This window comes from Canis lupus, chromosome 24, assembly GCF_048164855.1.
Source record: "Canis lupus baileyi chromosome 24, mCanLup2.hap1, whole genome shotgun sequence".
NCBI classification, from domain to species: domain Eukaryota; kingdom Metazoa; phylum Chordata; class Mammalia; order Carnivora; family Canidae; genus Canis; species Canis lupus.
The window spans coordinates 32,975,161-33,001,182 of NC_132861.1; the positions used below are offsets into that span (position 1 = coordinate 32,975,161).

Genomic DNA, 26,022 nt, shown 5'->3' on the forward strand with positions numbered 1-26,022 from the left:
AAAATATTTTTTTAAAAATGACCAGCATGGGGGGCACCTGGGTGGCTCAGTGGTTGAGCATCTGCCTTAGGCTTGGGTCATGATCCCAGGGGGCCTGGGATCGAGTCCCACATAGAGCTCCCCACAGGGAGCCTGCTTCTCCCTCTCCCAATGTCTTTGCCTCTCTGTGTCTCTCATGAATAAGTAAATAAACAAAATCTTTAAAAAATAAAAATTAAAAATGATCACCATGTAAATGTTCAAGCATGATAATACTATATATAGAAGAACCACAAGAGATCAGTTATAAATGCAAACTTATACTATATACAATAATGGTCACTCAAAAACCATCAATAGCCTTGCACTGGTGATGTGACTTTGCAAAAGCATTAAGAATTCTTTTTAAGATTCTAATACTTCAGGGGTGCCTGGGTGATGCAATAGGTTGAGTGTGTACAACTCTTGGTTACAACTCAGGTCACAATCTCAGGATCCTGGGATCGAGCCCCACACCGGGTTCAGCATCAGGCTCCACACTTAGTGTGGAGTCTGTTTGGGGCTCGCTTTCTCTCTGCCCCTCCTCCCTGCTCTCTCTTTCTAGAATAAAATCTTTTAAAAAAAAATCTAGCATTTCAAAGCAGAATCTTCCCTTGATTTACAAGCAGACCTCAGTATACACATTAAACCCATGAAAAAAAATACTTGATAAATAAAACAGAGTTATATTTTAGGCTCAGAATATAAGTTTTTTTCGGCACCATGAACATTTGGCAGAATTTTCTAAATCATGCAGAACAGGATGGTCTTTTCTTGTTCAAGATTGTCCTGCAAACTGCCAAATAGCTGACACACTTGGCTCATGCCTACTAAATGCCAATAATGCCTCCAATCATTGGTTAATTAAGTAAAAAGGAATTCAAAAGGACAAAAGAGTTTATAATGTGTATGCCTGATTAAAAAGTGTGATAGAGATGTTAATAATTGTAAATCTTTATGCCCACAGATTTTCACTATATATGTTTCAGGGTTATCAGAAGTAGAGGAGTTGACACAAATTTTAACTATAAGACTGACATATGCCTCTCTATGCCTGACAGATTTTTTAAATGGGGCAGGGAAGAAGGGGGCGGGGTAGGAAAAAGTATACTTTTTTTTTTTTTTTTTTATGATAGTCACAGAGAGAGAGAGAGAGAGAGAGAGAGAGAGGCAGAAACACAGGCAGAGGGAGAAGCAGGCTCCATGCACCGGGAGCCCGACGTGGGATTCGATCCCGGGTCTCCAGGATCGCGCCCTGGGCCAAAGGCAGGCGCCAAACCGCTAAGCCACCCAGGGATCCCAAGAATACATACTTTAATCATATAATTGATATACACTTGAAGAGAACTTTATACCAACAGGAAAAATAATGTATCTTCTAAAGAGCTATGCAGTTTTTAAAAAACTCATCCACTGAACCACAGACAGTCCCTTAAAGAATTCTAAGCACAAATTTTAAAAAGTCTCCAACTACAATAAAAGTACCTAAAGATTAAGTAAGAATTACTGGTTCTAACTAACCACTTGGTAATCTTACAACTCTAAGGCAAAGGATCAAATAATAAAGGATAAAAGGCAAAGGATAAAAACCAGTATTGCAATAAAAACACTTAAAAAGATTTGTAAGAACATAAATATATAAATATTGAAAGCAGAATTGTTTTTGTAAAAAAACAAAACAACAGCGATCACTTTAACCAACTTAAAAAAAAACTGAAAGCATAAACCTGGAATAGCACCAGTAAGAGATAACCACAGGTGATAACTGAACAGTCTTTTTGCAAACTTGTGCAAATTATAAAATATCTATCTGATGTATTTATTTATTTTTTTTTCTATCTGATGTATTTAAAATACACTATGATTTCTGTAAAATGTTTTTTACAGAATCTTTGGATTACTTTGTTTTAATCACACAAATTGCTTTTTAGAAAACAATCATCACTCTTAACCTCACTTCTGAGAGAACCACTATGATTATTTTAGTACATATCCCTCCAAAGTTTGTCCATGTATACCTTACATTTTGAGTATAAAAAAAATAAAAATCTATTTGTATTAAGAAAGAATGTTGTCAGGGCATCTAGGTAGCTCAGTTGGTTAAGCATCTGCCTTCAGCTCAGGTCATGATCCTAGGGTCCTGGGATGGAGCCCCACATTGGGGCTCCCTGCTCAGCGGGGGGCCTGCTTCTCCCTCTCCTCCTCCCTTGTGCTCTATCTCTGACTCTATCTCAAATAAAATCTTAAAAAAAAAAAAATCTTGTCTACATTATATCACTGAGTTAAAAAAATATATATATAAAGAATATTTTATATATATATATTTTTATAAAGAATATTTGATCTTAATTGTACGACAAAGCAATCAGAGCATTATGGAATTCGTTTCCAAAGTTCAGGCAAGAAGACCAGGTTAACACATCTATAGCCATTACCCTAACAGTAACTTGAAAACTCTTTTGACAAAAGATGAATCTCTACAAGGTAAAGAATAAGATACTACTACACACCATCTGAATTAAAAAAAAAAGAAAAAAGAAAAGAAAACGCCTATTGCTAACATTAAGCAACAGGAACTCTCACATTTAGCTGATGGGACTGCAAAAGGCACATTCACTTTGGGGAAAAAAAGTCTGGAAGTTTCTTATAAAGTTAAAACACCATGTGACCTAACAATCACAATAGTAGATACTTACCCAAGAGAGACAAAACCTATGGTCACATAAAAATCTGGATGCAAATGTTCATAGCAGCTTTATCTGTAATTACTATAAACTAGACACAACCCCAAATGATCCTCAATTGGGGAATAAACAAAATGCAATATAGCCATACAATGAAATACCACTCAGCAATGAAAAAGGAACTACTAATGCAAGCAATCTCAAATCTCAGAATGCATTATGATAAGCTAAAGAAACCAGATTCAAGGGCCACATACTATATAAATTCATTTATCTGCTGGAAAAGGCCCAACTACAGAGATAGAGGACAGATCAGTGTTTGCTTAGGAGTGGGGTGGAGGTTGACTACAAAGAGACACAAAACATCTTGGAATGATGAATTGCTTTCCATGTTGTTAGTGACTATACCTCTTTCTGTATGTTTTCTTTTAAGATTTACTTTTATTTTATATATAGAGAGAGCACATAATGAAATATGCACAAGGTGGAAGCCAGAAGGAGAGGGACAGTCTTAAGCAGACTCGCTGAGACCAGAGACCGATGAGGGGCTCGATCTCAACAACCCTCAGATCACCCACCACCTGAGCCCAAACCAAGAGTTGGATGCTTAACTGACTGTGTCACCCAGGCATCCATCTGTATGGTTTTTTTTTTTAAATCAAACCTTGAGAAACTGTATGCTAAAAAGGATGAATTTCATGTTTGCAAATTATATCTTAAGAAAACTATATCAACACTTTCCCTAATATATACCATCTTACTTTCTAGTACCATAACATCAGCCAAATTCTCTAGGAAGACTGATGTTTTATATACAACTTCCACATTTATACTTATGCCCACCCTTATGCTTCCTTCTTTAGCTTTCATGTGCTATCTGCCTTGCTTGAATTATCACCTTTCCTCTCATTTCTTTAGCCCTCTGTATGTGGCCCATCAGGAAAAAAAAAATTCATTATTAGATCTTTGGAGGGGTAGAAATACACAAGGATAACCTAGACATAATAAAAGAAAACTGTGATTTTTTACACAATAACTAAAGACAACCAGACTAGGAAAAAGTATTTTTATTTCCAAAAACAGCTCATACAACATAGAAAGACAATTGACAGAAGAGCAATACGGGTAAAATATCAAGAAAGTATCCACTCAAAATTAAATTAGTGTTTAGACAAGACACCATTTTCTACCTCTTAAACTAGAGGAAAAAAATAATAAGTTGTTATATCTACATTGTAAGATAGAAGTAGATATGTTTTTTTTTAAACTATCTCATAATTTATATCAACAGCCATAAAGCATTCTCTTGGAACTTCATGTCAGTTCCAGAAGCCATCCTACTGAAATAATCAAAAATATTTTTAAAAATGTATAAAGATGCTCACTAATGTCTTCCAGTTATCTAAAGTGTTAGAGACTATGTGGGAAACATCAGATGTTCTTATTCTGCCAGTATCCTTTCACATTTTGCACATTCTCGAAATCCTCCTCCCTTTCCACTCTTCCGTTAGCCTTTCATTAACCATTAGGCAAGAAGACATCTGGAGATGCAGTCTCAGCTCTGCTATTAAGAAATAATTTGACCACGAGTAAGTCAATTATGAACTTCAAAATTTACAAAGAAATTTCATTTGCAAAAAAACATCAAAAAAGAAGATTTCTCTCTTCAGAGGGTTTATCTTTCAGAGCATATACCACATGTATTCGATTACTTAACACATCTAGAAGAGGAAGGAAACAGAATAATGGTTGGAGAAAAATAATGTGCTTTTGTCAGGCAACTTTCAGTATGGAGAATTCAAGACCTGAAAGGATAACACAACTGCAAATACTCCATTAACTCCACCATAACCATGGATCTCTATTAGAGATCACAGTCTGACAAAAATGGATCTTAGATTTCTTTGTAACCTGGAATTCACCAACCATAGTGACTTAACACAAGTTACTTTCTGTAAGTTATAAGTCAATCAATGATGAAATCAGGACAAAACAGGTAATGAAGTATGATTCTGCTCTGCTCAACTCTCACCACCGCTATAGCAGTAAACCACGGTACTGGAGATTCTCATGTCATTGATCACCTCACCTGCCTTTTATAAGATGGGGTCTTTCTCACTTTTATTTATTTATTACTTTTTAAAAGATTTTATTTATTTATGAGAGAGAGAGAGAGGCAGAGACACAGGCAGAGGGAGAAGCAGGCTCCATGCAGGGAGCCCAACATGGGACTCGATTCCGGGTCTCCAGGATCACGCCCTGGGCTGAAGGTGGCACTAAACCGCTGAGCCACCTTGGCTGCCCTCACTTTTATACATGAAAGTCACACACTACTTATCTGCAAGTCATAATGCATATACACGATAACAGAGAAGTTCCCCATTTTTCAAATATCACTAAACAAAAGCTACATAGCACAAAAGTTAACTAATCTGTTTTCCATAAATTAATTTTAGCATACCTTTAGATTTACATAAGATCTGCAAAGACAGTATAGAGTTCCTGTATACTTTCATCTAGGTATTCCTTATTTGTTAGCATCTTACATTGCTATGGTTTATCTGCCACAACCAAAGAACTCACACAGGAATATTAACTAAAAACTATACTTTATTCAGATTTCACTCATTTTTCCCTAGTGTCCCTTTTCAATTGAAGGGTCCCATATTACATTTAGTTCTCTTTCCTTTAGTCTCCTCCAGTCTGTGACAGTTTCTCAGACTTCTCTTGTTTTGGATGACCTTTGTGGTTCTGAAGAATACTGGCCAGGTGCTTTACAGTATGTCCCTACATTTGAGATCGTTTTTCTCATGGCCACACTGCAATTATCACTTACTGGCAGGAAGATCACAGAGGTGAAGTGTCATTCTTATCACATCAGACAAAGGTCCATCTTATCAATATGACTTATTAATGATAACCTACATTATCTGGCCAGGGTGCTGCTTGCCAGGTTTCTCCACTATAAAGTCCCCCTGTCCCCCAAGAAGGTACTCTGGTAGGAAGTCATTAAGTGCAGCCCACATTTAAGGGATACTCCTTTGAAGAGGAGTAGCTACGTAAATTACCTGGAATCTTCTGTAGGGGAAATTTGTCTTCTCCCCTACTTATTTACTTGGTTATTTTCAATATGAAGTCATATTTATTTATTTCATGCTTTGGGTTATAATCTACTATGTCATTTATTGTATTGTTCAAATTATTCCAGATTTGGTCACTGAGAGCACTTTCAGGTTAGCTCCTGTGTCCCTTTGTAGGATGCTCCAATTCTTCTGGTATTTTTGAGCATTTCAGGAACTTTAAGGAAATCTGTAACTTTCATATATTCTTAATATTGCCACAAATTAAACATGACTTCTAACTTTTTCATTCTATAGTTACTAAGTTTTAAGAACTGAACTCTCACCGTGGGTTCTGAAGAGAACAATAAACCATACTGAGAACAAAAGGAGAAAATACAGTAAAGGTCAACACCATAACTAATTCTCATCCATGGAGTATCTGGCTAGGACTAAGATTTCTGTCCTGAAATAAATTTTTCATTTGACCAGCTGAGGTTCTAAAACTTAAACTGTATGTTAGCATTCTTAGAAATTTTAACACATGCCTGTAACTTGGACTTCAGATTAATCTTCTGGTACTCTTTGAGAAGTTGGGGAGGTAGGTGGGGGTGAGAACACAAGGGTATACTGATCATCTTTATCTCTGTTAAACTCAAGGGCCTGCTGCTGTCAGAACATTCTGATAGCACAGAATTCATTCCCATCTTGTTCCTATTTGCTTCAATACTCAGAGCTCCTATTAAGCATCACGCTATTTTGTTTGGACACAGTCTATTTTCATGATCTTTTCTCTTTTATTAGTTCAATGTACCCTAATACAGCAAACACTGAATTTTAGGACTGACCCACACACAGCTAATTAGAATATGATTAACCCAAATTTATCCTCAAAGGTAACTACTCCTCAAAGTAAAAAAGTGTTTTTCTGGGTAATGCATCTATAAAATGCTAGTTTGTGGCTGAAAGGGGTAGGCTAGCTTTAGGTTCAGTTTATTTCCCATTATGATGCTTTTTTTTTATCACTGTTGACCTCTAGAGGGAGCTCAAAGTTTTTGTTACCTTTTCTCAAAGGTCGGTCTACTCCTCCCACAAATATGACATAGTCAAGATTAAGAACATTTTATTATGGGCAAAATAGAAGTTAAGTCTATGCCATCCCTTTAGGAATCTCTTATTCCTGTTAAGTGAATAATGTTTGACCCCACTCACCTGTTCCTTGGGGAGTGGGCTCCAACCATTTCTTCCTGTCTCCCTTCCAGACTCTCTGAACATTCTCTTTCCCACTTGGCATTGAGTAGGGCATATTACTGTAGCCTGAGAGGCTGAAAGGAGGATAGCTGTAAGAAGTAGGGGCAAATGCTTCCTCTTGCTGGCTCTTGTGACTTTCAGTGGAGCAGGCCAGTGTGGCTCTATTTTCTTCACGTCGCATACACAGAATACAGTATTTGTACGGCACACTAGTATAAAAGTAAGATTAAGGCTGTTCATGTTTGTTCAGTCAGGAACTCTAGTCAGCTAAGCACTCTCCTGTCCAGCTCAGCAGGCATCCCCAGGAACTGAGGAATCCTTATCTTAGCATACTCAAAATATATTCTTAGGGCCACATTTGTAGAAACTTGAGCAGGAAATGAGAAGACTGGACATTTCTTCACTTCACCTGCCTATATGACCCTGTGGTTAAATAACCAAGGCTCTTAAAGACTCAGTTCCCTCATCTTTAAATACCTATCTCACAAAGTTGCTTTGAGGGCTAACACCAAGTAATAAATGTAAAAAGAAATAAGCCTTGAATATGGCACATGCTAGGCACATTGGTAAAAGGCTGGCCAAGGTTTTGGCTTTGTGGCACAAAGCAGAAACCAGCATTTACTCTGTCTGTCTGTTTTTAAACTATTGAGGCCAATCTTCAGGTAAAGGTCTCCAAATGGTCCAGCAAAGCTCCAGGAAGTGTGAGGCTAAAGCCCAAACTAGTTAATAAGGCATTACAGCTTCCCGCTTTGCTGCTTCTTTGCATATATAGACACTCTTGACCTAAGATGGGGTTACAGCCCAATAAACCTATTGTAAATTGAAAATATCTTAAGTTGAAATGCATTTAAATGCATCTAACCATCCAAACATAATAGCTTAGCCCTGCCTTACATGTGCTCAGAACACTTACACTAGCCTATAGTTGGCAAAATTATCTACTACAAAGCTTGTTTGATAATTAAGTGTTGAATAGCTCATGTAAGTTACTGAATAACTGTACTGAAAGTGAAAAACGAATCATTGCATGGGTACAGAATCATTGTTAAGCGTACTGGCTATTTACCCTTGTGATCATGTTCCAACTGGAAGAATCATACCACATATCACTAGTCACTAGGCCGGGAAAAGATCAAAATTCAAAGTACAACATCTACTAAATGCATACAGCTTTCATACCATCATAAAGTTGAAAAATCATAAATCAAAGCATCATTAAGTCGGCGACCATCTGTACACTCAAGAAGCCTCAGGGTGAAGCAGGACTGGTCATAAGATTCTATACTCCTAGGTCTCTGGATCAAGATATCACTTTGATTACACCATGATTTCCAACAATAAAGTAACTGCAAACAGCCTTTATATAATAACCTTTTTTCAACCTCTGACTCAGTGAACAGGAACATGTTATGTGTTAGGCTCAACAAAGACCACTGGCTATTGACGCTCATACAGAACCTACATTGTAATGTTGCCATGAGAGTCAGGGTCCATAGGGTAATTTCCAGAGATGTGTTCTGGAACCAGTCTCCCTTCTTTTTAACTTGTTCCTGGATAATCTGATATCATGTTTGGATAAAATGGAATGGAACCATACCCTCCTGCAACAAAGAACAGAAAGATAAACAGTTGCTAATACATTTACTCTATAGGTGTGATCTTAACAAACAAGCCTTGGTGTATTAATGTTATATATAATGTTAGAATGAAGAGCTCAAAATAGACCATTCTAAACCTAAAATTATCATCTTTGTTAGATGTTCACTAACTCTTAAATGGCTCATAATTCATCCCACAAAGCAAAGCACCTCATTAAGTTGCCTTATCAAAATATAATGCAAAGTGTTTCCATGGAGATTATACAAACAAAGTAGTACTGCACAAAGCTTGTGCATCTATGCATGCCTTAAGATATTTTTATACCCTGAATGGGCATATGGTTATTAAGATCGTCCTAAAATCTTTACAAACTAGGATTATTAGGGCCACGCTTTAAGAACCAGAAAGCCCTTCATCTTCATTTTCCATCTGTCCTGGCAGAGCCATAACCCAACTCTATTTTAAGAGGATTCCTCTCACTCACCTACAAACCCCAGTAGCAGCCTATTTACACAAAGAAGTAGGAGATCATTAAGGTATGTTACCCCAATGATAAAAGGGAGCCCACCGGGAGATTTTAAATACCAGTAAGTTTTAAATCCAAGTAATCCAATTAGATGTGCCTTTAGATTGCTGAGGCTGAAGTGAAGAGTACAAGGAACTGGGAGCAGAGAGGAGTCTGGAGACAAATACTGGTAAGCAATGATAGTGATACGAGCCAGTATCATACAGTAACAATATTATCCTCAAGTAGCAAACATTTAAAATGAACTTACAGTATGTTACGGATTTAACCCTCAAAACAAACCTATAAAGTTGGTTTTATTAATATTATATATTCCATTAACTAAACCCCAGGGTGAGAAAAGAGGGGACAGAAGTACAGAGATTTTAAAATCTACATTTATGAAGTATATAAGGCAAGGCCTGGCCATTGATAAGGGGTGAAGAGCTAAAGATGAAAGCAAGAATAATAACATCCAGCTTCTCATGATGGTTGAATATACTTAGTATCATTAGTAGATTGATATTTGTCTTATATAAGTATTATTTAACATTATCTAAATGGCAGATACAACTTTGGTTTAAAGAAAAAAGTTAATCTCCATTGGCTAAATAATACAAAAGATTATGTCATGAATGACAAAGCATGAGTGGTCAAAAGACCATTTGGCCTGACCAAAAGAAACACATCACATACTATTACAAAGAAAGAAACTTAGTTAGAAAATTCTTTTTGCCCATCTTTTCCCTTCTTTTTAATTCTTTTTTTCTCAGCTCTGGCATGTTAGTTTGCTCAAGGTGCTACTCCTGAACTTCTTTTCAATTGCACTTACATTCCAATTCATTGTCTCCACCATACTTTTTAAATAATTGCTCTTATTTTCAATAAGTGTTTTTAATGATTTGAAATTTTCACAGTACTGTTTTCAAAGATGCAATTTCTTTCATGAACCTCATTAAAAGAGAATTAAACATTAAAGGTTTTTCTCCACTTACTTGAACTAAACGTTTATTCCTCTAATTTTGGAAAATGATATATTTAAATCTCATGCACTTATACGGTTTTGCTTATTTTTAGGAAAGCCATTCCTTCAACAATACTTTTTTTTCAAAGATTTATTTATTTATTTACTTATTTATGATAGACATAGACAGAGAGAGAGAGGCAGAAACACAGGAGGAGGGAGAAGCAGGCTCCATGCCAGGAGCCCGACGTGGGACTCGATCCCGGGTCTCCAGGATCACACCCTGGGCCAAAGGCAGGCGCCAAACCGCTGAGCCACCCAGGGATCCCCAACAATATTTTAGAGAACATCTATTACATGCTAGACATTCTGAGAAATGCTAGCATTTCTAGCTGCTAGGGATACAGGAGTAAATAAGAGACAAAAAACTCCCTGCATTCATGGAACATACATTCTAGTGCTGGGGGCACATTATAAACAAATATAAAATGTAGCAGATAGTGTTAAATACTGTAAAAATAGGGATCCCTGGGTGGCGCAGCGGTTTGGCGCCTGCCTTTGGCCCAGGGCGCGATCCTGGAGACCTGGGATCGAATCCCACGTGGGGCTCCCGGTGCATGGAGCCTGCTTCTCCCTCTGCCTGTGTCTCTGCCTCTCTCTCTCTCTCTGTGACTATCATAAATAAATAAAGAAAAAAATATTTTAAAAAAAAAAAAAAAAAAAAAAAAAAAAATACTGTAAAAATAGAAAGACCAACAAGAGAATACAAGTAATGGGGGTGGGCCATGTATTTCAGGTAGAGTGGTCGGAGAAAAGCCTCTCAAAGAGGTTGACTTAAACAGACCAAAACGAACTGAGAAGCAGTCATCCAAACTTGTAAAAGAAAATATTCCAAGTAAGCAGCCTAAGTAGAAATGAGTATACTAAATTTAATTAAAACCAGTACAGAATAAGGTGGTAAAGGATATGGCTCATTTACCAGAGGCCCAACCATATACAGTCTTGTAAGTCATGGCAAAAGGACTGTGGATTTAAGAAGCTACTACACAGAGTTTGTACTTTGTGTTAAAGTGATTACCTGTCATGTGAACAGTGCAAAATCGGGGGAAAAAATGGAGACTGGTTCCTAAATTACTACAGGAGCATAAGCAAAGACCATGATGGACTGAACTCGGGCAGCCAGAGAAATGGATAAACTCAGAATACGTTCTGAGGATTTCACCGCCAGTATTAAGCTGGTGGAAAGAGGTGTCAAAAGAAAATTACAAGGTTTTAGAACCAAGCCCAATGAGGAAAGGCAGTGCCATTTACTGGGGAAAGACATGCCAGAAAGCAGCAGGTTTAGGGTAAAAAAGGAACCAAGGGGCCTCTCGGTGGTGCAGTCTGTTGAACCTTGCTTCCAGGTCAAGTCAAGATCTCAGGGTCTTGAGATCAAGCCCCACCTCAGCAAGGAGTCTGCTAGGGTTTTTCTCTCCCCCTCCCCCTGCCTCTGCCTGTCCCAATGTTCTCTAAAATAAATACATAAATCTGAATCTTTAAAAAAGAGAGAGAGAGAGAGAGAGAGAGAGAGGGAGAGAAAGGAGCCAAGAATTTCATTTTCACATCTTTGGGTATTGATTTCAACCAAGTAGAAATGTCATATAGGCAGCTGGGTGAATTTGATGGCACTTTAGGCAAGGAAGAGGAAATGTAAATTAAGGTATCATCAGCTAATAGAAGGCATCTAAATGCTAAATGTGATTTCTTAGTGAAGGATTACAGAAAACAAGAGGTCTGGCCTGAGTGAGGACTGAGCCTTGAGGCTCTCCCATATTTAGCCTTGTGAAGGAGGAAACGGTAAAGGAGATTGCACGGGGAACAACAGGTAGGGTAGGAAGAGCTTTTCTGGAAGCCAAGTAAAGTGTTTCTAAAAGGATACAATGATGAAGTGTGCCCAAAAAGTGCACAGAGATCAAGCAAAGTGAGAGCTGAAACGTAAGCGTGGATTTGGCGGCACGAAGATATTCTGTGTGATTTCAACAGAAGTGGTTTCAATGGATTAAGTGTTCTTAAAATAAAAGCTGTTTTCTGTGGCTTTATTTAACAACTATCAGAAGGAGAAGCAGCCCTGAAGTTGAACTGTAGGTTGAAATCACTACTCTGACAGTTTGCAATCTGGATGATGAAGGACATTCTCTTTAGACCTTCCATCGATGACGATTTCCCCTTTTATATATCTTGGTTATTCTGAGAACTAAGGGTTAAACAAACAGGGCTCTGAAGCTGATTCATCAGGCTTCTGAGTTGATTTCTCAGTTCCCTGGATATACTGAGTAGGATTTTTTTTTAAGAAAAGTACTTGAGTGACATACTTTCAGTCATCACAAGCCTAAAAATGGCCATTTTGTTATTTTGCCTATGTGAAGGATAGTTTCACCAATTTAAGATTCTTGGGTTTTAATAGCTTTTTCCTCCGGGTTTTCTAAATGTCACTCCACTACCTTTTAGTACAGTGCTATCCAACAAAACTTTCTATTATAATAGAAATGTTCTATTCTGCACTGTCCAACATGGTAGCCACACGTCACAGTTATTTATTGAGCACTGAAACTGAGGAAATGAATTTATTCTATTTTAACTAGCTTAAATTTAATAGCCATACATGCTATCGTTTAATAACACAGTCCTAACATATAGAAGACAAATGAAATGCCTATTCTGATACACCTTCCTTTGCAAGGTAACCTTATCTGGGCACTTGTACTACTGATTTCTATATCCTAAAATTTTAAAATCCACTAGGCTATTCCTCATTTATTTTGCTTGGTATACACTTTAGTAATCTGTAGAAGAATAACATTAATAGACCCTACCACATATGGGAGTTGTAGAGAATTTCAAATGAGTTTCAAGGTGAAAAATACTTAGCACAAAGTAAGTGTTCAATAAATGTTAGCTATATATTCCTTGAACCCTTTTGATTTGTTTCTCTCTAGGTTAGAATAATTTTTACTGTTTCTCTGACTTTATCTTTTATGTTTGTTCCTGATCTCTCACTCTGAACCTTTATGATACACTGGATCTATTCTTTGTTTCTTATACTTGTGCCTATAGTTTCCAACTCGTTTTTTCCTCTAAATCATGGGAATATTTCCAAAGCCCTCTGCTAACTCTCCAAAAAGTCAACAGTTAAAAATCACAAATTTCACTTAAGAACTCTTTTCTGCTCTGACTGATTCTTTCTTCAAATGTTCATGAGTCTCCTTGAGAATATTAATTAGTTCTTTAAATTGCAACATTTTCTCATTTCTTGCAATAAGTCTGTATCACAAGATATCACTTGCTCACATTGGTCATCTTCTTTTAGACTACTGACTATGTATGTGTCTACTTTTTTGGTACATTCAATTTTAAAGAGAAAGATCTGTGTTTATGTAACTTTTGGGAATTGTGTTAGGTTCAATGGGAAAACTTTCAGAACCAAGTTCAGAACTTGGGGGTGGCAGTGTATGTGTTCACATTGTTACTTCCTGTCTTAGTTCTCAATTGCTGCCTAACGATTTACCCCAAATTTAGCGTCTTAAAACAATAAACATGTATTCTCTCAGTTTTTGTGAAATCAGGAATCTGAGTATGGCTTAGCTGGGGGCATCCTGCTCAGGGTGTTTCAAAAGGTTGCAGTCTATGTGTCAGGCAGGGCCTCTGTGATCTCAAAACTTAATGGTGGAAGGATCTGCTTGCAGTCCAAGCTCATACACATGACTGCTGGCAGTCATCAGGTCTTCACTGGCTGTTGGCCAAAACACCAGGTTCTTGCCTCATGAGCTCCACAGAGCAGCTTACAAAATGGAAGACTGTTTCTCTCAGAGCAAATGAGAGAGAACAGCCCAACATGAAAGCCAAAGCCTTTTTGTAACCTAATCTCAAAAGTTTTGTGGCTAAATTAACCCTTCACTTGGAGAAGCAAGTCAGTAGGTTCAGCCACACTCAAGGGGAAAGAAATCAGATACAAGACAGGAGGCAAGGATCATTGGGGGCTATCTTAGAGATGCCTGCCACATTTCTTTAGTCCATAAGACTAAGACCATAGAGATTCAGTAATATGTAGTCAAGGGGCAGCATGCAGACCAAAGGCAGCTTTTAGAGCAAGAAGTTTCAACTTTGTGCTTCATGGTTAGTCTCTCTCCTGAAACCATGGGGTGCTAGCCATTCTTCACTGATATTCCCCTTAGTAAGAGTCATTTTGTTTCCAATCCTCGCTTCAAAGTATCATACCAGCCATCTACCCCATGGACAACCCTTAAATCCTAGCTCAAAATAGGTCTTTACCCACACCCTCCGAGGGCTTCTCAACCACATAAATGAATAACCAAGTTAACCAGAGGGAGCTTTCCTCACTACATTTCTCATTTCTACCTTTGCCTGCCAAAATTCTTTGTTTTACGGCAACCTTCCAGGGTTTCCACGGAGACTGAACTCTCCCATTATCTTGTTGGTCATTTCACAGTGTGTGTTTGTCTGTTTGTTTTAACATATGGGCTTAGATCATCATCTCCCATGGAAAGTCAACACAGCGATTTGTTTAAGTAAAGCATTTTACACATAGAAGACTCTTGATAAATATGACAGGAAATGCCTTTAGCTTTCCTACCCATGAATTCAATTTTATTGTTGGATAAAATAAAAATGTTTTAATCAACATCATTAATCCCCAGGATATTACTATGGTAATTTAAGTAACTAAATTTTGATGATTTCCAAAAAAATACAATGTAACCAACCTTTGCATAGACACTTTAACAATATACTTATAATCTCAGAAGCCCCTACAACTATGTGCCCAGGAGTAGGTTCTTTAGTACTGTGAAAAGAATCTAACATGGGTGCCAAGTCATGATTCCAGAGTCCTGGGATCCAGCCCCACAAAGGCTCTCTGCTCAGCAGGGAGCCTGTTTCTCCCTCTTCCTCTGCTTGCAGCTCCCATGTGTGTATGCTTGTTCCATCAAATAAACAAACAAACAAACAAATAAATAGATAGATAAATAAATAAAATCTTAAAAAAAACAAAACTAGCACTTAATCAAAGGCAAATCTCAAGTTAGAATATCAACAGCAGGGATCCCTGGGTGGCGCAGCGGTTTGGTGCCTGCCTTTGGCCCAGGGCGCGATCCTGGAGACCCGGGATCGAATCCCACATCAGGCTCCCGGTGCATGGAGCTTGCTTCTCCCTCTGCCTGTGTCTCTGCCTCTCTCTCTCTCTCTGTGACTATCATAAATAAATAAAAAAAAAAATAAAAAAAAAAATTAAAAAAAAAAAAAGAATATCAACAGCATTGTAACTCACAAACCAAAATATGTTTTTGGTTTAACAATGAAAAATTTTTTCCTATACTACATTACTCCTCTACCACATCCTCATTCCCCTGAAGATAATTTATTTGCCCTGTTTTCTTAGAATACTAAAAAACAGGGTAGGAGGAGAATCAACAAAACTACACAGATGTCAACAAATTTTCTCATCTGATGATATCTGGTACAAAGTGTATACTCTCCAGGATAATCAGAATTCAGATTTCTTGTCCTCTGCTGATAAATATGCAGGAAACGGAATTAAGGGACTTAATACAAATAACATTAAGCACAAATAACATACTGCTGCATGGGACGCAACCTACACAAGCAGCCAACCTGCACAGACATCTAAGGCAGAGTCCCTGAAGGATAAACCATGCATCTAAGCTCTCATCAGATTTCTAGGTGATATGTTCTTAGTCAAAGAAAAGAGATTTTCAAATATTTTAGCACTTTACTTAAGAAATAACATTATTTGTTATCTCAGCCAAGTTGCAGGACACAAAATAAAACACACAAAAATCAGCTGTGCTTCTAAACACTAGCAATGAACAATCTAAAAAGAAAATCATATAAACACATTCATTTTACACTAGCATCAAAAAAAATAAAATATTTAAAGATACATTTATTCAACAAGGTGAAAGACATACACTGGATAGTGTTGCTAAAAGAAATTTTAAAAGTAAATGGAAAGACATCACTTGTTCATAAACTCTAAGATTTAAAACTGTTAACAAGTCAACACTACCCAAAGTGATCCAGAGATTCAATATAATCCCTTATCCCTGATGGCATTTTTTGCAGAAATAGGAAAATCTATCCTTTCATATAGAATCTAAAACCTGAAGGGATCTGAATAGCCAAACAATCTTAAAAAAAGAAAAAAAGTTGGAGGTTTCACACTTCCCTGTTTCAAAGAATACTACACAAAGATACAATCATAATAGTGTGGTACTGACATAAATGCAGACACACAGACCAAGGAAATAGCAACCAGAGATAAACACTACTCCATCTATGGTCTCATGTGATGGACTGCACATATGGTCATCAAATGCTTTCTGGTAACATTGTTTCTATACATGGTGCTGGGGAAACTGGATATCCACCTGCAAAACAATGATGCTGGACCCTTACCTTAAACCATCTACAAAAATTAACTTAAAATGGATCAAAGACCTAAACATAAGACATAAAACTTTTATAAGAAAATCAGGAAAAGGGTTCATGCCATTGGATTTGGCAATAGTTTCCTGACTAGGATGTTTAAAACAAAACAAAACAAAACAAAAACAAAAAAAACAAAAACAAAAAAAACAGGCCAAAGAAAAAAACTGATAAATTGAATACCATCAAAATTAAAATCTTTTTGTGCATCAAAGGACACAAAAGTGAAAAGGCAACATGAGAGAAAGTATGTGCAAATCACCTCTGATAAAGGAATTATATCCAGAACATATAAAGAACTCCCACAACTCAACAACAAAAAATCAAACTAATTTAAAAATAGGCAAGAGACTTGGAAAAACATTTCTCTTAAGGAAGATACACAAATAGCCAAAAAAGCACATAAGATGTGAAACATAACCAGTCATCAAGGAAATATAAATCAAAACCACACTGAACCACCACTTCACATCTATTAGCATAGCATGGCTATGATCAAAAATGAAAACAAAATAAATAGTGCTGGTGAGGATATAGGAAAATTAAAACCCATAGACATTGCTGGTGAATAAAATGGAGCAGCCACTATGGAACACAGTATGGTGGTCTTTTTCAAAAAGTTAGAGAATTGCCTTACAATTTAACAACTGCACTTCTGGATATATACCCAAAGGCCCTCAGAGTAGAGACTTAAAACAGATATTGGAATACCAATGTTTAATAGCAGCATCATTCAGGATAGCCAAAAGGTAAAAACAATCCAAAAGTGCATCAACAGATCAATGGATAAACAAAGTAGTATTACAATGGGGGAAGGAAAGGACACACTCTGTAACATGGATAAGCTCTAAGTACTGTTATGAGCTGATTTTTTTTTTTTTTTACCTCCCCCATTCTATATTTGTATCTTTTTTCTATTACAATGAAAACCTCGGTTCTCAAAATCTGTAGCTATCTTTTGACAGAATAGGAAGGTGAAAAGAACCAGGATCTCTGATGAAATAAGCCCAGAATTCATGCTGAAATCCTAACCCTCGGTGTATGAGGATGTGGGGCCTCTGGGAGGTGATTAGGGCATAAGGGTAGAGCTGTCATGAATGGGTTTAGTGCCATTACATAAGAGATCCCAAAGAGCTCTCTCACCCCTTCTGCCATGTGAGGACACAGAGAAGACGGCCATCTGTGACCAAGAAGCCAGCCCTGATCAGGTACAGAATCTGCCTGAGCCTTGATTTTTGGACTTCCCACAATTGTGTGAAATAAATTGTTTAGGCTACCCAATTTATGGTAGTTTGTTATGGCAGCCTGAACAAACTAAGACAAAAGACATTATGCTATGTGAAATAAGCCAGTCACTAGAGTATAAACACTATATAAGTGCATTTCTATGAGGTACCTGGAGCAATCAAATTCATAAAGACAGAAAGTAGAAGGGAGTTGCCTGGAGCTGGGAAAGGGGAGAACAGTAAGTTATTGTTTAATGGGTGTGAAGTTTCAGTAGGTAAGATAAAAAGTTCTAGAGATGGATGGCAGTGATGGTTTGCACAATGTGCATGTACTTAATGCCAATAAACTATACGTGAAAAATGGTTAAAATAGTAAATCTTATGTATATTTTATCACAATAAAAAATTATTTGTTATCTCCCATAAGAAATCCCAAGATAGGGCAATTATTATTATTATTTTTTTTTTTTTAAGATAGGGCAATTAAATGCAGGTTAGTTACTTCATTGGCTTATTTCAAAGATCCAGGTTCTTTCCATCTTCCTATTCTGACAAAAGATAGCTTACAGATTTGGGAACTGAAGTACTTAGGTTAAGAAAAAAAGATACAAATATAAAAGTGGGGAAGGTAAAAAAGAACTCTGTAGTAGTGAATCAAAGTTGGCAGATCAGTACAAACTAATATTTTACAAATTTCATCACAAATTATTTTAATCACATACTTAAGTAGGTAGAAGAGAAAACTCATGGCCACTCTTATTTCATCCATAAAATCACCCCATATTATTTTGTGCATATCCCAGATTCCTAATTATTTCACCCAAAAATGTTTCAAAGGTATTTCTAAAAGACCCACCATATTTAATATAACCAAATGCCATTATATCTGGGAAAACAAAACAAAGCACAGTACTTCCTTAATATCAAATATCCAGTATACCATATACATTCAAATTTTTAATTTTTGTGTAAAAAAAGATAGTGTTAGCTGTCTGAATTACAATCCAGTGAGGTTTTCAAACTACAATTGACGTATTTTTTAAGTCTTTTTTAATCCATAGGTCCCCCCTCTATTTTTTTGTGCAATTTATCTTTTAAGAAACAAAATACTATAGTTCATCCTGTATGAATCCATAACTTAAAGAACCCACGACCTCTTAGAAAATCATTGATTTCAAGTCTCAGAAAAATTACAATTTGAAACATCTATCAGAAAAATAGGGAGTGATCAAAGATTGACTGGGGCACAGGAGGGACTTGATGGGGTCTCCTCCCATACCTCAAATTTAGGACAATTTGAGCCTCAAAAGGAACAGTGTCGTTAACAGATTAACACATAGAATAACTAAAGAACCTATGAATCCAGAAGGATACTAAAAAGGAGAGGAAGAATTGTGGGATAAGGAAAACACCATTCTGCATCCACCAATGGAAAATAACTCACTGCGCCTCAGCAATGCTTATTAATTACAAAGAAAAGAGTTTCTTTCGTGAGAGATCTGGTTTACAAGTGATGGAACTAAGAACATCAATAATGATACAAATTTACATGATGTGAGGCACCAGGAAGTACGCGTTATATATTTTGCTAAAAATGTTTAACCTGGATTTTATTATGAGGAAAGTTGTTGAAATTCAGAATGTATGGTATTTTAGATAGTAAGTTTGACTCCTCAAAATTAATAGAAGCTTTGACTGGATCCTGGATTGAAAAAAAAAATTAAGGATATTTTCTGAGTCACTTGGGGAAGTTTAAATATGAACTATAACAGAGAACATTTCTGAATTAATGTTAAATTTCTTGGATCTGATAATGTTATTGTGTTTGTGTAAGAATACTCTTCTTAAGAGGTTAATGATATATTTAGGGGTAAGGAATATGCTTTTTCCAACATATTTTCAAAAGATTTGGGGACAGGGACACCTGGGTGGTTCAGTGGTTAGGTGTCTGCCTTTGGCCCAGGTCATGATCCTGGGATTCTGGGATCAAGTCCCACCCTGGGTCCCTGCAGGGAGCCTGCTTTCTCCCTCTGCCTATGTATCTGCCTCTCTCTGTGCCTCTCATGAATAAATAAATTTTTTTTTAAAGTGCAAAACAAAAGATGTGGGGACAGAAGTGCAAGTATAAGAGGAGAGATAAAGCAAATGCACCAAAATGTTTATAACTGGTGACTCTAATTAAAGAATGAATATAGGGGTGCCTGGGCAGCTCAGTTGGTAAGTGCTTGACTCTTGATTTTGGCTCAGGGCATGATCTCAGGCTGCGATGGGCTTCATGCTCAGCAGAGTCTGCCTGAGATTCTCTCTCCCCCTTTCCCTCTGCTCCTACCTCCTCCCCCCACCCCGTGTGCTTTCACTCTAAATTAATACATCTTAAAAAGGGGGGGGGGGACAGCTCTCTCTTCCTTGAGTTTCTTTTTAAAGCCTCTACAAAGCCTTTCATGGAACCACCTCCCTTGCTTCTACCCCCAGCAAACAGCTCTTTATATTTCACTGTATAGATCTAATATTATCTGTCTGACCCCATTTCATATTTAGCTTAGTCCTAAAACCATGAATACATGTACAATGAAAAAAAAAATGTCAGACTGGACATTTCCCACCTAGCCAGCAGGAAAACCAAGATCTAAGCTGGCACTGTTTCTCTCATACCATTACTGGAGACAAAATCTCCCCGGTACTCTAACTAGGCTATATAAGGGCACTCTTAATTGGGGAAGGAGGATACTTGCCTCTTAAAAAGGAGATATAGGTGGTTTCCATCCCCTCAGCAAATAAGACACAACCAAACCAAAGTTGAAGACTTTATTATTCTGTCACTATTCTAGAACTTAACCCATTCTGGATTAACAACATTTTATCCAATAAGGAAAGCTGAAGTAATATTTTTATTTTTTAATTTCCTGAAGAAATACCTAATGTTAGGTACAGATGAGGTAGGAAGGAAAGAGCAATGCAATAAGGAGTCAAAAGGCCTGAGTAAAAGTTCTAAGAATTACTAGCTATAGAAGAGACTAACTATCCCTGCATGTGGCCATGTTTCCCTTTTCTCCTTTTAGTAGAAAGGGTACCCTGTAACCTCTTTTCTCCCCAGCAAAATCATACAGAGTTTTAAGGGGTATTAGAGGTTACATTCCTTGGGCTCTCCTAAGGCCATGTGACCAAATTCTGAACAATGGGATAGGAGGGTAAAATCTCCATGTCACATCCTTAAAAAGAAGCTACTTGCCATCCCCTCTTTCTCCCCGCTGTAGGCTGAACACAGGTATGAGTCACATCTGATCATGCGGAGAAGAGCATATTAAACACCAAGACAGAAGAAAACTGGGATGCTGAAAAGTCTCTGGCAAAAGCAGCTTATCCACCTTGGACCACTGTCTACCACTGGACAATTACATGAGGAGAAATTAGCTAATTTTCAGAACTATTATATGGGTCTTTTACAGCAGCTTGGCCCATAATAGCTTGTATGACTCTGGGTACTTCTCTGGGCCTCATTTTCCTGGTTTACAAAACTGGGAAGAATGGCATCAGTGCTGTAACTTCTTCTTTAGCTTACTATATTTTCTATTTTTTAAAAAAATATTTTATTTATTTATTCATGAGAATACACAGAGAGGTGAGAGAAAGGCAGAGACACACAGGCAGAGGGAGAAGCAGGCTCCATGCAGGGAGCCTCACGTGGGACTCAATCCTGGGTCTCCAGAATCACACCCTGGGCTGAAGGTGGCGCTAAACCGCTGAGCCACCCGGGCTACCCTATTTTCTATTTTTTAAAAAAACAACACAAATATGCACATTTGGCAAAATTAAAAAATTGAAATTTCAAATATTTTTAAATGGGATGACATGTGAAAACACCTTGTACAATTTACCTACCCATTTAACAGATAATTACAAAATGCCCACTAAGCACCAGATACTGTTATAGGCCTGAAACTACTCAACACACTAAGAATAAAGTAGTAAAACAAAAGAAATAGAGTTCATTCACATGTACAACAAAATGTGAGAGGAAGTCTACAATATGCAACCAAACAATAAACAGGATTATTCCAAATAGCAAGGTTGTTTGAAAAAGAAAAGAGCAGAAACACTGAGTTATCTAGGGCTGGCAGGGGAATCAGTTAATTTACACAGGGCCACACAAAAATCTGGGTGAAGTATATTTCAATTTAAAAAGGGCAAGTTCAAGGCCTTCAGCAAGAACTAGATAGTGTTTGTTCACAAACCACCAAGAAAGCCCCAGTACCTTGGAGCCACTAGCAAGCAAAGGAGAAAAAGAACTAAAGCAGGCAGAAGCAGTATGGTATTAAGTGCACAAATGTTATAGTACTAATATCAGGGGGCAAGCAGTTCTCATGAAAAACGGAAAAAACCATAACTCCCTTAATTCTATGTCTTGGCTTCAGGAACAAATGATATTCCTAATAAAAATTATGATCTTAGCTTCCCTGCTATCAGTGACTATAATTTTAGATTCTACTTATATCTTTACTCAGGAATAAATATTTTAATTAATTAAAAGCGATTTTAGGAGTAGAATAAAACTTAAAGCTCATTTAAATCCAATAAAGCTAACACTTTCTCTGATATTTTAAATATATGAACAAATCACACATACACAGTCAACAATATTTCACGAGCACCTACTATGTATGCCAGACACAGTTGCAAATGCTTTTTTTAGCAGTAAATAAAGACCCACTCCTTATAGAATTTAATCAATATATTCCAAAACTTACAAAGGGTAATAAAATTTTTAAAATCTCACTGCTTTTGGCTGATTCCTTAAAGGTGTCTAAAATTTAGATTTGAAAATCCAAGTTAGTATCTTTTGTCATCTGTTACTATACTTGAAAGAATTCCAGTTCTCCAAAACTTAGTAAAAAACAATAGTACAGAACCTTAGAATTTAGATCCAAGAAAACAACCTTACTTTTATATAGAAAAAGAAATATGAATTCTGTGAATTCTCCTGTTTCATGGTAGATAAAGCGATTATCAAATGTTCTGGGACATGCAGGAAACATTAAACATTTTATTGATATGCTTGTTAAAGTCAAAACTCCATTCTTTCTCCACTCTATATCCCACTAAAATGACAATGAGTAAAAACAGTTTAAGACAATAAGAGCAAAGGAGCGTGCAGGAAAAAAAACAAAAGGAAGACAACAATGAATGTGATGGAAAATAGATAACTTACAGAATAAAACAGCAATGCAATAAGGAGTCAAAAGGCCATGGAAGGGGTTGCAAAGGAGAAGCAAGCCAATTCACCCAGCAGACCTTGCAAAGGGCCAGGAAAGGACAACAGTGAGGGATGGTGCTCAAAACACTGCTCCTGGTTAAAACATCTGTATAAGATGCAGGGAAACCCACTCTCAAGAAAGAACTGCTTTACTTTCTGAAGTATCTGTACCAGAGAAGACAAGAGTTGGAGCTGAGGATAATGATGAAGTATCAAACTGAAAGATTAAGTGAGAGCACACTTACTAAACAATGAGCTACTCAGTTATCTTCCTGGCTCCCATAATGCCAGAAGTCAGGCTTGAGTATAACCCCCCACCCCCATACATACTTCCCCCTCAGACAGCAGGCTGGAAGTTCCTTCTCACACTGAGACAGCGAGAGTCCCTGGCTCATCACCTTACTGGGAAGCTGCCAGCTGATTAGCTCTCTCAGTAAACACAGCATTTCCAATCTACTTCTTAGCTCCTCATTTTTTTCTAAGTAGGCTCCATGTGGAGCCCATGGAGGGCTTGAACTCACCACCCTGAGATCAAGACCAGTTAGTGTTTCATTCTTAAATGCTACTGACAACCAAGGATTGCCACATACTATAGTCTGCTGACACAAATAAAAAGGAAGCTTAAAAGAAATGGAATGCCAAGACGAGAAAATTTTTTAAAAAAATTAATCTGCTCAAAAAGAAAAGCTGCTGAAAAAGGAACAGAAGAGTTCTTAAAAACATAACTGGAAATGTAAAAATCAGTAAAGGAGTTGGCAACAAAACTGAAGAATTCTCCTAGAACATAAAACATGTAGAGGAGAAGAAAAAAAAAAACAAAAACTGGAAGATCTGTGCAAAAAGCCCAAAATCCATATAATAGGAGTTCCAGAAAGAACATAAACAGAGAAGAAACTGGAAGAAATGAATCCACAAGTTGAAAGGGCCCAATCATGACTAACCTGTAGAAGGCACATTCCAAATAGAAAGAAGAGTAAACAGAGTGACATTAGACTTCTCAGATTCAACAATGGACACCAGCAGACAAAAGAAATGCCTTCCAAATTTTGAGGAAAAATGATTTCCAATAACCAGCCAAAGACCTCTTTTCCAGGGTGGCAAGACCTCAAGAACTGTATCACCCATGAAATCTTTCTCATGAAACACTGATGCTGTGCACCACTAAAATGAGGGAGAAAACCAAAAACAGATAAGATATGGGATCCAGGAATAAAGAGATCCAACACAGAAGAAGCAAAAGGAATCCCTATGATGGTGAAGTAAAAATAATATTACAGGAAAACCCAAGGACAACAGCTACCCAATGAACTTAAAAAAAAGCCAGACCAGGCAGCCTGAGTGGCTCAGTGGTTTAGCGCCGCCTTCAGCCCAGGGCCTGATCCTGGAGACCCGGCATTGGGTCCCATGTTGGGCTCCCTGCATGGAGCCTGCTTCTCCCTCTGCCTGTGGCTCTACCTCTCTGTGTGTGTGTCTCTCATGAATAAATAAATAAAATCTTAAAAAAAAAAAAAAAAAAAAAAGCCAGACCAAACTGAAGGATAGAGCTCAAGGCAAAAGTAAAACTGATAGAACATTTGACAGACTTCAATATACCGACAGGAGATTGAGTCACCTGTCAGAAAAACCGAAGGATGATTTAGTGATAGATCCACAGAAAACAAAGCAAATCACTTTAGATTGAAATACCCTAACAGAGAACTCCAGAAAGGGTGTGTGTGCAAGTGTGTTACCTGATTCTTTTGACAATGTAGAAAATTATATTGAAAGGTGCACAAAGAAAACAGCAATGAGGGATCCCTGGGTGGCTCAGCAGTTTAGTGCCTGCCTTGGGCCCAGGGCGTGATCCTGGAGTCCTGGGATCAAGTCCCACATTAGGCTCCCTGCATGGAGCCTGCTTCTCCTTCTCCCTGTGTCTCTGCCTCTCTTTCTCTCTGTGTGTGTCTCTCATGAATAAATAAATAATAAAATCTTAAAAAAAAAAAAGACAACTGAAAAACAAGGTCATTATTAATCCTATAGAGAAAATAATGTCATAGAAGAAAGGATATAATCCTATTCAATACCTGGCAGCAGTGAACAAGTATATGGACATAATAGCATCCATTCTAATATTAGTTTCCTATGGCAACTGTAACCAATTACCACAAATTTGGTGGCTTACCAGTATACAAATTTATTCAAAGTTCTGGAAACCGGAAGTCCCCAAAATCAGTTTCACTGGATTCAACGTATCAGCTAACTCCTGAAGGTTCCAAGGAAGAATCTGGTTTCTTTACTTTCTTAGCTTCAGGAGGCTACCTCTACTCCTCGGCTAGTGACCCTTTCCCTGCAACACTCCAACCTCTTGCTTCTAGTATCACATGTACTACTTCCTCCTTAGATCTTACCTACCCCTCTTTTCCTTGTAAGGATCCTTATGATTACATTTAGGGCCCACGACAATCCAAAATAATTTCCCTATGTCAAAATCCTTATTTTAATTGCATCTCTATTCCCTTGGCCATATAAAGTAAATTCACTTGTTCTGAAGATGAGGATGTCGATCTGAGGGGTAATGGAGGGTATTATTTAGCCTATCACAACCTTAAACACCAGTTCAAACAATAATGGTATAAGAGCAGTAAGAGGGGTAGAACATAATCCAATTCTTGGCTACCATTTACATCTGAGGACATCTAAAATTGATGAACAGCTGTAGGAACACTGTTTAGAAATAGGAAAATAAATACTAGAGGAAATCAGCTGAAAGTCTTGGGTAGGGAACTCAAGGTGATTTACAGGTGAGGGAGACAGAAAACTGTCACTTTACTTTTCTTCATAAGCATTTTGAAATTACTTACTTGTTGAACTATGTACATGCATGAGCTATAGAAATAAAATGAAAATCAACTTAAACTAAAACTAAGATTAGGTGATTGGGGAGGGAAAGAAATCCTGACTAGAGACTGACAAGGTATCTCCAAG

At 37.3% G+C, this 26,022-nt stretch overlaps 1 protein-coding gene across 7 annotated transcripts in view; it reads right to left on the minus strand.

Annotated features, from left to right (window-relative positions):
* PPP2R2A (protein phosphatase 2 regulatory subunit Balpha) overlaps positions 1–26,022 on the minus strand; it is an 85,788-nt gene that overhangs the window by 40,177 nt on the left and 19,589 nt on the right. Inside the window, exons 1-3 of one of the 7 annotated variants that reach the window (XM_072796210.1) lie at positions 20,540–20,613; positions 8,475–8,613; positions 6,974–7,221 (exon numbers count right to left, since the gene is read on the minus strand). The exons of 1 other annotated variant lie outside the window; for it this stretch is intronic. In XM_072796210.1, coding sequence (XP_072652311.1) covers positions 6,974–7,221; positions 8,475–8,506 — 280 coding nt within the window. In that variant the 5' untranslated portion in view covers positions 8,507–8,613; positions 20,540–20,613. Of the gene's footprint in view, positions 1–6,973; positions 7,222–8,474; positions 8,614–20,539; positions 20,614–26,022 lie in introns of those variants that run through there. 5 more of the 7 variants (XM_072796209.1, XM_072796211.1, XM_072796215.1 and 2 more) reach the window with 5 other exon arrangements.